Raw genomic sequence first — 12,580 nt, 5'->3', positions numbered from 1 at the left:
CCTACGAACTATAGACCGATTTCTTTATTAGGATCATTCTCAAAAATTTTGGAAAAACTAGTACACAAGCGATTGACAAGTTTTCTTGACGCAAATAAAATAATATCTGACAGACAATTCGGGTTTCGCACTAAAAAATCAACGGAAAACGCTGTAGACTTAGTAACAAAAATTATTTCTTCCAAACTAGATAAGCAGCAAGCATGTATGGGTGTATTTTTAGACCTCGCGAAGGCTTTTGATACAGTCTGTATTCCTATACTTTTATGAAAACTTGAGCTCCTTAGGTATTCGAGGTAATTGCCTGAACTGGTTCAAAAGCTATTTAATGTGCCGAACTCAGTGTGTTATAGTGGATCATAAGAAAAGCAATCCAAGTACAATAGATTTTGGCGTCCCCCAAGGAAGTATATTAGGCCCCACGTTATTCCTTTTGTATATAAATGACATCAAAACTAAAGTATCCAGCTCTGACGTCATCTGTTATGCCGATGATACAGCTCTTTTATTTTACGGGAAAAACTGGGATACTGCACTACACACAGCGGAACAAGGAATGAGGAATATTGCAACTTGGCTACAAAATAATCTTCTCACCTTAAATCTCACAAAACACAGTACATCTGTTTCCATAAAAAGAAAACTTCATCCCCTTCCCACATTTTTGATATTAAAGTCCACACATGTCCTGTTGCTCTATCTGGCCCTTGCTCTTGCAATAGTATAAGTAGAACTACTCATATAAAATACTTAGGAGTCTTCATGGACGAAAACTTAAACTTTAAGCAACATCTTAATACAACAGCGAAAAGAGTCCGCAAGCTGATCTATATTTTTAAGAACTTACGCGCTTCGGCATCTTTAAATCTGCTAAAAACCATTTATTTTGCAATGGGTCAATCTGTATTATCTTATTGTATCACCGTATGGGGATATGGGCGGCTACTTCACACATGATACTCTTAGAAAGAGCACAGAGAGCTGTCCTTAAAGTGATTTTTAAAAAACCTATTAGATACCCAACACATAAACTATATAAAGACTTAGAACTTCTTTCCGTCCGAGGTATATTTATCTTGCGTGTTATGACAAGCATGCATAAGGAGGTCTTGAATTTGCCTAATTATAAAAACCTACTAGATAGCCGTTCGTACAAGATTCCAACACCAATAATAAATACAACATTTGCAAGTAGATTTAGCCCATTCTTACATACATATATATACAACAAGGTAAATTTAAAATGTTCTATTAAAAATTGCTCGGTCCATCAGGACAAATATAAAATACAGAGATGGTTACACACACTCACTTATGCAGACATGGAAGCTATTCTTAAAGTGATAGCTTAGCATTCATATAATGTTAATACTTTGTAACATGATTAATCAGATACTCACACTCACTCACACCCACCCTCACACACACACACATACACACACACCCAGAGACACACACATCTACACACACACATATACAGAGTGCACTTTTTGACCTTTCGGTTCATATTGTTAACCTTAGGATGTAAATTGGTTGCCTACAGGACAGGCTACGCCTAGTGTAGGGACCAAATATAATGTAATATTATGTGATAAAGTGTCTGTATATAATAAATAAATAAAAATAACATGGTCACACAAAACTTTGTTAATTGTTGAAAAATAACTGTAGATATTATATATATACTTAACAATAATATGTTAATTATAGAATTATTTCATCTAATTGCTTCTACAAACTATTGTCATTTATAAAATTTTAAATTAACAACAAGTTAAAATTGTAAATAATTCTCTATTAATAACATCTATTAATTTACTATCCACTTATTACTTGAAGACATACCTTTATAACTATGTATGTAAAAATACATTTTAAAAATATTCAAAGGAGTTTCGAAGGATAAGGAAAAAATAAGTTTGTTTCAAAATTACAAACAAAATAAAAATCCCACAATTATTTATCACAAGCTTAGTTTAGTTGTCAAGGTTTTTTGTTTCATTCAATTAAAAATTCTTATAAGTCTATCTTACAATATTATGCAACAATTCATTAACTATGCATGCATATATTATAATTGCAATTACAATGATACATGCTTTTATTTATTTATAAGGATCTAATAGGTGTTGTACAATTTACAATATGGGATTATTGTGATGTAGACAAATATGTTTAATTATCGTTAAAGGTTGCACCATAGCAGGGGTGTGCATATCATATAGGCCATTAGGCAGTACTTACCCCGTTATGAACCTAAATAATTATGGCACTAGTGTTAAAAACCAATGAACACCCATGCACCGTAACATTTTTTGAAATTTTTAGTTCTTTTTACTAACAAGAACATCATAAAATTTTGTTAATTTTTTTTTCTTTTTCTAATATTATAAACATGCCTAGTTAATTCAAAACCCAAATTTTATTACAAGTAGTAATTTGAATCGTTTTTTCGATCACTACATCATCGTTTTATTAAGTTAAATAATATCAGTATTTACTATTTGTTTCTTGCTCGTTCTTCCCTAAGAAAATCTGCCTTCCGAATGAGCTGTATGAAAAAATGACATTTTTCAAGTGTAATGGAAATAACCTATGAAATAAAAATTACTGATTTGATATAATATTTATAAAATATAATATAGCTACTACTTACTTTTTGTAGACTCGACAGAATGAGTTGTTTATCCTCTTGTCAGATGTGTGTCTCCTGCGATCCTCAAACAGATCCTTTATGGCAGTCACAGTCAACACAAACAACACTGGTAGCATAGCTATCTCCTTCCCAAATGCATTTATAGCCGGCACCCAATTTAGTAACACTATGAATATAAAATAAACATTGGCAATCCTATGGAACTGTTCAAATAAGTTTTTTGGTAAGAATGACAGTAATGTGTACTTAGTAGTCCTGATTACATTATTACATCTCTGTCCATTTGGGTGGTCTTTTGGGGGTGTTTTGTCTGGCACAAGATGATTTGGTATCACAACCAAGTGTCTATTGTCAATTGCTGGCTGTTGCCGTCGCATCAACCAGAACACTGCCCGACGCCATGGGGCTACGACTGAAGCACGGCGCAATGTGTATATGGAGTCCGACCGTGAAGCCTGCCGGGAGTGGTGACCACGCACAGAAGCCAGGCGGGGTTGAGCACTGGCAGGCACCGGCTCCCGATGACCTGGCGGCAGAATGAAGTCCGTCCTACTACCGGTGCGACTGTGTCCAGGCCCTGAAGATGGCCGCTGTCCCTCTTCGATCTGACCATGCGATAGAGCACGTTGATGACCCCGCATAGCCGACTTGAGAGGTGGCCTCGCAACTGCTGGGTTCCCGGCCAACATAGGCGTGCCCCCATGACTTACAGATCTTGAATGCCCCTTTGAGACCTTTGGAAACAGATAAGTCTGCTCTGGTACCCCCGGCAAACTTGGTACCGTCGAAGGTGTCTCTCCACTTCCTTCTGTTGCCATTTTTACTCATTTGCAAATCGGACGATTCGTTGATGCCTTTCATTTAACTCGTCCGTTTTGAGGAGCGTTTCACTTCATAATTTTTAAAAATGTATCGTAAAAGTTGCAACATATGGATTGAAATCACCTGTTCACTGTTGTAGACATTACTGTTTATTATTTTTTGCAATAACAAATTGGAGCAACTAATTTTCACACTAATAAAATACACTTGGCTTATATAAGCAATTTTGAATTTAAGTAGATGAATATTCAATCACAATATTACAAAAATATTCTTTTGATGGAAAAAGCACACGAACGACAACTCAAAACAAGCAAACAGCAACAACTTCCAAATTTCGACTGGCTGTCTGACGTGAACGTCTATCCGAATTCCGAAGTGCATACCTAGTTAACCATAGACTGGTAACTGTCAATGTCAAGACTCAAGTGATAGGTATCTGATTTTTATCTGATCTATGATGATATTTGACCACAAAAATTGAATTGATTTAATATAACATTGAAAATATAATTGACATCCTTGTATATAATATCAATTACTTAATCTTTGATAAAATTAGGGAAAAAATTTACTTTAATGCTCTCGTAACAAGTACAGTCTGGCCAATGAAAGCTATCCCTCTGAACTCTGAAGCGGCCGGCGGCAATTTGAAAAATCTTCCGCTGGTAATACTGGCTGTACAATGATTAAAAGAAACGACACCTTTCACTTTGCAAGACATTTTGTGTAATTCATCGTTATAATTCATTGTAAATGGTATAGGAAAAATTTGACTTTGTTATCTTAGTAATAAGTTGCCTATTGACTTGATTCTCGTAGCCGTGCCACTAAATAAATTTAAAAAAAGCAATTAAAAGATGTTGATAGTAGTTGATAGTTTCAAGCAAAGAGTATAATAATATAGGAAGTTTCAAGTTTGATACCAAGGAGGATGTAAATTGTAAATATTACGTAATAAAATGCAAGGCGGGACTGCTAAAATCTAATTTTAATAGTAATGTCACAGTAGACATCTGTAATGTGTAATTATAATAAAGCTTCTTCGTTATTTCAAATACAAGTATTGTGCAATGTTTTCAAAATACAAAATTATAAAACTTGCAAATTGTTTGTGAACTACTAGTTGAATGACTCTATTCTTTATATAGTGGCTTTTGTGGAAAGGTCACCACAACTGAGCCAATGTCAGGTTGAGGTAGGCTACCAAGTAATGACTAAAGGTATGGTGTTGAGTACTGAACTGTTGAATAGCATTGTAGTTTTAATGGTAATGATTAGTGTTTTATTATTTTATGTTAAATCTGAAACAAATACACCAGTTGTTAGTACAATTTGAAAATGACTTAAAAAAACACACAGACATATTACAATATATAAATACTTATGTATTATGAATGTTACTTAAAACTAAATCTTATTTTTCCTAATATATTTACAAATGGAGTACACCAGGGAAAGGAGATACTTAAAGGAAGTAGGACAAGGAATTTCAGGAGGTATAACATTGTATAGGGAACAATGCATTTAAGGACAACCAAAGAATATATGGTCCACATTTCCCGCATCTAGGCCACAATCACACAGAGTGATCCCTAATCCTAAGTTTTGCCAGAAATACTGAGAGTGCAGGCATGGTTGTTGTTGGCAAATAGTTGAAATTAAGGGTTTATGAGAGCTCTTGAATTTAGAGAACCATGGTTTTGGTGGGATGTCAGGTTGAATATCTCCATAGAATTTTCCTTTCAATGTTTTGGATGTTTTCCACATTTTGGACCAACTATCATACATCATTGATTTCAATGTAGTGCTTAGGTCATGAGAGAAAATTTGGTAGTGTTGGAGGGATCCTATTTGTGAGGCTGACTTAGCACATGCATCTGCACTTTCATTACCAAGGATACCCGAATGACCTGGTATCCATGCTAAAATGATGTTAATGTTGACTTTATGGCACTCATGTAATAACACTCTTATTTTAAATATAATTGGGAACCTAGTTTTTGAATGGATTGGGTTTGAGAGGATTGCTTGGAGGCAACTTTAAGAATCTGAAAGAATAATGGAGTTGTTCAAACTGTGGGACTTAATGGCTTCAATGGCCTCTAATATAGCAATTGATTCTCCTGTAAATATAGATGTGACAGATGGGCAACTATAATTTAATATAATTCTAGTAGAGGGAATCCACACTGCTACTCCAACAGGACTTGGGGACTTTAGATGCATCAGTAAAAATCAAATGCCAATTGTGGAAATTTGAGTGCATAATGTTGGACAAGGATTTATTTGCTTCTATTGTGTTCTTATCAATATCCAAATCTAAAATTATGGAGGGCTGAAAGGTTAGTGCATCAAAGGGCATTGAAAATAAAGGTAATTTGAAAGTTTGAAAGAGACTATTAGGTTGGATGTAGGTAAGACAGTAGTAGGTAACTATAAAGTAAAGTAGGACTGTTCTCATTAGATACATTGGTACTATGTAGAGTGGCAAGTAGCTACGGTTTTTGAAGCAAGAGATGTTCTCGAAATTCAGATATTTTAAAAAGTAATTTATTAGCAAGGAACTGATGACGGTGTGATAGAGGTGGTTCCACACACTCAACTTGCATGGCATTGATAGGACTGGACTTCATTGCACCTAAGATTATGCGTAAACATTTTGACTGAATCTTATCTAATTTCCGTAGACCTGATTTGTTACCCGGGACCAAGAGGAAGGATCCATAATCAATATGGCTCCTTATGATAGCATTGTAGAAAAGTTTTTGGGTGATAGGATACACCAGATAGAGAACGAAGGATGTTAATGTTCTTCTCACACTTTTGGGGTCATATTCTGTGTAGTTAATGCCTGTTAATTTGTTGTCCAACCAGACACCCAAAACCTTGACTTTAGTACTCCACTGGTATAACCTCATTGTATATTTTGATGCTTATGGAAGGCCTGAGTCTTTTGTTAGAGAAAAGATCAACTCTACTTTTGGAAACAGATAGTGTAAGTCCATGTTGCAGATGATATTGTGAGAGATACTCAAGAGCATAGTTTAGGCGATTTATTGATTCTTCTATTGACTTTTCAGAGCTGTACAAAACAATTTCGTGTGCATACTGCAATATTTGACAGAAGGAGCACACTGTTCTATAAAGGTCATGAGAATATAAGTTGTATAGAAGAGGTCTAAGAACTGAACCTTCAGGTAAACCTTTCCACACTGACTTAGGAGGGAGAAAAGAGGATGGGCCTTTAATGGTGATGGTTCTCTCCATAAGCATGTTGCATATGAAATGGGATAGCTTCTCTGGGATCGCTAGCTGGTTGAGTTTACTCCTGAGCACAGGTTTTTGTCATATGCAGCTCCAATATCTAAGAAAACTCCCAAAAGGTGTTCTTTCTTATGGAGTGCAATTTTTATGTCAGTGGTAAGGATACTTGGACTATCTAAGGCCTTTTCTGAACCGAAGTTCAAGATAGGTTTGTAACTACATACATAGTTATTGGTGAGATATGCTTGAGTCATGAGGAGGTGAGATCGGGTCGCGGATAGAATTAGATTGTATAAAAATACACAATAATTTATATACTTTTTAGTGCATATTGTATCTGTTGTTTCCGAATAGTCTTTATAAAGTTGGTTTTTTTTTGTTGATTTTTTTTTATTTGAAGTCTGTTAAAACCCAATCCAGATAAAATTAGAGTGATGACAAATGGAAAAAAAGACATGATACAATTAGGATAAACTGAAACCAACTATACTGATGAATTCATATATCTGGGACAGCTCATAACTCAAAAAGAACCTATGCGCAAGGAAGCAACGAGAAGAATTACGTACAACTGGAGAAGATATTGTAGTTTGAGAGAGGTTATGAAAGACGAAAAACTTATATTAATATCAATTGAAAATTGTTTAACACCTGCATTTTACCTATTCTTATGTATGGCTGTCAATCATGGACTTTAACTCATGAAATGATTACCAAACTCGCAACTTGTCAATATGCTATGGAGAGAAGTATTTTGAACGTGAAAAGATCAGACAGACTAAAAACCCGCGTCATCAGAAGTAAAACGAAAGTCATAGATGTCAAATCCAAAATTAGAAGACTCAAATGGAGATGGGCCGGGCACATGGTAAAAGACATGACAAATGGAGTAAGAAAATGACAAGTTGGTATCCCAGGGAAGGGAAAAGGAAAAGAGGTAGACCCTAGAAAAGATGGGATGACGATATCAGGGAAGTGGCAGGAGTAACGTGGAATAGAGTGGCTGAAGAAAGACGCAAATGGAAGCGGTTGGAGGAGGCCTTTGCCGATTGGCAACCAGATCCACAAAAAATACAAATACTTTATTGTATAAATACTTTACTTAAAATTTTTACAAATACATTAATTACAAATACTTTATTATAAAGTTTTTAATGTTTTACGTTTGTTTTAGAGTATTGTTAGTTATCTATGTTAGTTAAGATCTGATTAAAGGCTATATTATTATTATAAGTTATAAAATTTATGGATGGAACAATTGTTTTGATTTACGCAGGAGACAGAAGAAGACAAAATATTATACAGATCTATTACGCAGCTGAAGTTTATATTTGGCCTTGTTAAAAATAGCTTGCGTATTGCTCTGAAGTCCGCGTTGTGTTCGAATCAGCTTTTACTTTATTCATTTAACATTTTGTTTGTTTTTTTATGTTTTAAAGAAACTAATGTGGTGATAAGAACATAATTATATTGTTATGAACATCTTATTATACAGTATACAAGTTACTCCAAACGTCCACTGTATAGTTCCTAAACAAAAATCTACATCTATTCATAGGTACGTAAATACTGTTAAATATAATGATAATTTTGAGTTATAATAAAGTATGTCGATCGATATTATGCATTAAGAACTTTATTCTGTGGATATATTATATAACAATATTTAGCTACAACTTACACGATGCATCGAAAACACGTTATACGCAAAAAAGGTTGTTCGAATTCTAATGCCACTTTCGAAGTATAGCTCTTATGAAGTAGGATATTACCCATTTTAATATGATGTCTACAGTCTATACAGTTGTCACCGGTCACGGTTAAATGCTAGAAGTGGTTCATGACTACTGGTCTTTATGCTAGATAATGCTGGCTTAAAGCTAGATTTTTACTTTATTAATTATTTTACATTTATTTTTACTTTATAAATGCTATATTTTCTTGAGCCCTTGGCATGGTTGAGTTGCTATTGTGTCATGCTAGGATTTATTTTTCTTTACGTCAAGGTGTCTGTAATATTGTAGAAGTATATTAATTATAAAACCAACAATGCCCCGCGGTTTCACTCGCGTAGATACCGATCTCGTGGTATTGGAAAATCTACTAATTAGTAATAAAGATTTATTTTTGTTTACATAAAATTCACTTAGTTATAATTTTCTTTAGATTGACAATTTTTAATTCATTTTAATTTTAATAATTTAAACAGGTATTGAAACGGTATTTAATAGAATATTCGGTAATTTAAGTCGGTATTTAATAAAATATTCGCTAATTTAAGCCGGCATTTAATGGGATAAGTATTAATACAGAGGTATGAATAATATTGTTTGATTATTGTCGTCACTTTTATGAACTTTTAAAATGTACAAAAGTAGATACTTATAGTGGCATATCTACATTAGTTGGACATATGTTATCGTAGACTTTTTTGTAGAATTTGATACGTTCTACAATACTATAGAAGATTTTTTTGTTCTATCATCAATAGTTTCCGCAGCGCACGCGATGACATATTTTTATGACAATTTTTTTCACACCTCGGGTTATATCAATGCATTTTTATTACGGATCCCTATTTTGTTTTCATGTCACTCCACCTGTGAAGATTTAGCTTTTTCATGAATGGTGAAAGAATTTTTGAAATTGGTACATTAGTTTTTGCGTGAAAACATTACCTACAAACATACATACAAAAATGTTTCCTCTTTATAATATTATTAGTTTAGATATAGGTACTTACACAATAAATATTACTCCGCTAAGCGACATGCAAACAAGTAAAATATTATTTTCATGGTTTCAGCTTTGCAATGTCGAGGTATAAGCAACCAGAATCTCTGGAGTCCCTAGCCTTGAGTGAGTTGGGACACTGGCTGGCGCTACAAGCTGAAAACCTAATGGCGCCAACTACTCTACTCACGCAGCACAGTCCAAGTGAAGCCCAAAAAGTTTTGTCTCACAAAGTTGAAAGCATCCGAATATATTTAGACTTTCATGTACCTTGGACGCTTCAAGACAAATTTGTTGATAGAGCTCTGAAGTCACTATCGGAACTATTAGAGAAGACTAAAAAGTCAATGGGCTTTAGAGGTTCGATGAGCACATTCGTAAGTCAAATGAACGTGGTTGTTAAAATGACGGAAGCTCTATTCACAAAGAATTTCACCTACGTGTCTATTGATGCGATCCCCAAGATGATGCGTTCAGTGTTTTACTCAAAAATGCACATGCTGACAGGCCTTGTTTATTTAAATTTAGGTTCATTATCTGGTGGATGGAAGACCGCAGATATGGAAACGTCTATAATACAATGCCTTAAGGAATTACATCTCTTAAAATATCTATTCATAAACTACGATTGCACTGATAACATTCTTAAATGTATAGTAGATAATTGCAAACTAATAATGAAACTAGATGTTTCGTGTTCCAAATGTGTAACCAATGAGAGCATCGTTATTATTTGCAAATTAAGAAGTCTAAGGAGCATCCAGTTATACCATACCTTTGTTACGTGGGAAGGCTTTGTCAATTTACTTGTTAATAGTAAAAACTTGGAAGATATTGGCAGGTGTGATGAGATCGGAACAGTTTTAGAATTTATCAGCTTCAACTGTCCCGAGGATATACCTTTAAAACTTAGGGTTTTCGTTAGCCGGTATGCAAAATATAAGCATCTTAAACTTGCTATAGAGTTATGTCCTTATATTCGTAATATGACAGTTTTCCATAATACATTACAGAGTGATCTAATGGTTCTCATAGGCTTAAAGGATTTATGTGAATTGAAACTTTTGTCATGTGATTTCTACGCAGACCAAGTGAAACAAGTCTTGGAAGTAAAGGGATGCAATCTATCGTATTTACACCTGGAGCATGTCGACCAGTTAGACTTGAATGCATTAATGTATATCAGTCAAATGTGTCCTCTACTAGAAACCCTAACATTTTACAATTGTTCCCTCATTCAACATACATCGCTTTACACGAAAAAGTTGGAGATATTACCATTTAGAAATCTTAAGAAATTAACATGCGTTTCTGCATTCACTGACGAACAATTGCTATTTTTACTAACGAATTGTGTAAATGTAACTTTCATTCAGACCGGGACTGCTATTCAATTCACTGATCAGTTCATAGAAAAACTTTTGGATATCAATCCGCTTATATATCTTAAAGAATTGCGCATAATGCAATCCGACTTCTTAACTATAGCTGCGATAGAGAAAATTATCCAAAGTTGCATAAGTCTAGAGATTCTAGTTGAGCTAGAGAGCTGGTCTTCCATATCTGAAACTGATAGAGAATACATAAGGAATTATATCAAAATAAATAACTTTAATATTGACACTTCACCAATAAGACGATATGATTATGAATTGTGATGTTTTTATAGTAGCTAGGTATAAGTTGGTATAGGCAAACAGTAGGATATACCCTATTAACCAATTTATTTGCATTTTATTAGTACAAACATGAATCTGCTATTGATAGATGGGTGAGTTTTCACCCAGTAGCATCTCAACACGTACATAGTACATAATATACTATATTACCTATATATTTACGCTTATTTACGAATTTGGAATTTTTTATAAAATCAATCTGTTAATTGCAACATCTTAGAAAGTTAATAAATACCCCCATCAACCGAATAGTACCCATACCTAAGGCCCAAATTAAAGATGAAAATCACCCACAAAATCGAAAAAGGGTAAAGGAAGGAAGCCAAATAAATAGGTCATGCTTTTGTGGCTTACCCGCCAGTGTGCATGAGCATGGCGGAATAATAGGTAAGCACAGATTCATCGGCATTGCTTCCGGAAGCTTACAGCTAGGTACTGTTTTTTGTGAGAAGACAAATTGACATGTACAGTGGCCCAACCAACGCTCTACGTACGGAATATGACATAAAACTAAAGAACTTATTAAACCTACATCAAAAATTGTTATCATTATTACGCACTATTTCCTTTCAAACAATTCCGTTCCAGATATTATGATATAAGTAATGATAAGGCCCCTGTAGTTATCCCGGAGGGGTAGACACTGATGTTTATTAATCTTGATTTTAGTACTTTCTTGGGTTCTTCCTGGTCTTTGTAGTTAAATTGTGATTTTACGAAATAGCTGTTAAGTATTTGTTAAGGTTTTTCTACTTTATGAATATAGCTGGTAACCTACTTTATTTTGGTAGGTAAAAATTAAAATGTTATCTAATTTATTTAAATTTTCTTTAGTGAGATTGGTAAATATTTATAAACCACAGATATGTGATCAAATGTTATTTAAAAATAAATATGTATTATCATACTTTAATTTTTTTATTTGGTGACCTAGGCTACGTTAGGTATGAACAAAAATTAGTAGGTACTAGTTACATATTATAGTATTTAAGTAATTTCTATATATATCAATTATCAATGTATGTTACTTTAAATCTTTAGGCATGCTTAATTTATTATGGCTTTACTATCGCGACTCAGCTGAGAAGAGAACACACGCAACTCATTTAGCATTTTTTTTTGAATAGGTACATAATATAATAACTGGGAGACTCGATATGATACGAATCAATATAAATAATTGATTTGGAGCAATATATTTCAAAGCCAAATAATGGTAGAGTAGGTATTGTAAAACGTATACCTACAAATGAATCAGAATTACTTATTTTATGAAGCCTAATTTTCGGCACTTCGAGTTTTTCCGTTAAAATAAAAATAATTATAAATAAAGATATTAACAGAGTAGCAGGCATAACAAGCTTATGCTGTTCCTGGTTTTACATTATTATTATAGCAGTTTCTGGAAATTTTGCTCGTATGC

General features: G+C 33.8%; 2 protein-coding genes across 7 annotated transcripts in view; one reads left to right on the top strand and one right to left on the bottom strand.

The window, feature by feature from the left end:
* Window positions 1-3,808, bottom strand: part of LOC126975884 (phospholipid-transporting ATPase VD) — a 95,732-nt gene extending 91,924 nt beyond the window's left edge. Inside the window, exon 1 of the mRNA XM_050823977.1 lies at window positions 2,657-3,808. Coding sequence (XP_050679934.1) covers window positions 2,657-3,474 — 818 coding nt within the window. The 5' untranslated portion in view covers window positions 3,475-3,808. The remainder of the gene's footprint in view (window positions 1-2,656) is intronic.
* Window positions 3,809-4,447: 639 nt separating this feature from the next.
* On the top strand, window positions 4,448-12,064 carry LOC126975895 (uncharacterized). Of its 6 annotated transcripts, XM_050824005.1 has the most exons (4): window positions 4,448-4,701; window positions 5,656-6,476; window positions 6,562-6,678; window positions 9,552-12,064. In XM_050824005.1, the coding sequence occupies exon 4, from the start codon at window positions 9,559-9,561 to the stop codon at window positions 11,134-11,136; it is 1,578 nt and encodes a 525-aa protein (XP_050679962.1). In that variant the 5' UTR covers window positions 4,448-4,701; window positions 5,656-6,476; window positions 6,562-6,678; window positions 9,552-9,558; the 3' UTR covers window positions 11,137-12,064. The 6 variants fall into 6 exon arrangements, with proteins under 6 accessions (XP_050679962.1, XP_050679964.1, XP_050679963.1 ...); XM_050824007.1 differs by lacking the exon at window positions 5,656-6,476; XM_050824003.1 differs by lacking the exons at window positions 5,656-6,476; window positions 6,562-6,678 and adding an exon at window positions 8,185-8,303 and having other exon boundaries at window positions 4,449-4,676.
* The last annotated feature ends 516 nt before the right edge of the window (window positions 12,065-12,580 follow it).

Source organism: Leptidea sinapis, chromosome 38, assembly GCF_905404315.1.
Source record: "Leptidea sinapis chromosome 38, ilLepSina1.1, whole genome shotgun sequence".
In the NCBI taxonomy this organism is placed as follows: domain Eukaryota; kingdom Metazoa; phylum Arthropoda; class Insecta; order Lepidoptera; family Pieridae; genus Leptidea; species Leptidea sinapis.
Note: the sequence above shows the minus strand (reverse complement) of the source record. Positions and strands in the feature narration are given on the sequence as shown.

What these genes read in the sequence shown, in the direction of transcription:
- LOC126975895 (XM_050824003.1), top strand. Translation starts at nt 8,221, where the DNA reads ATGAACATCTTATTATACAGTATACAAGTTACTCCAAACGTCCACTGT. An exon ending in AAATCTACATCTATTCATAG is followed by an intron (nt 8,304 to 9,551) that starts GTACGTAAATAC and finishes TCATGGTTTCAG; the next exon opens with CTTTGCAATGTCGAGGTATA.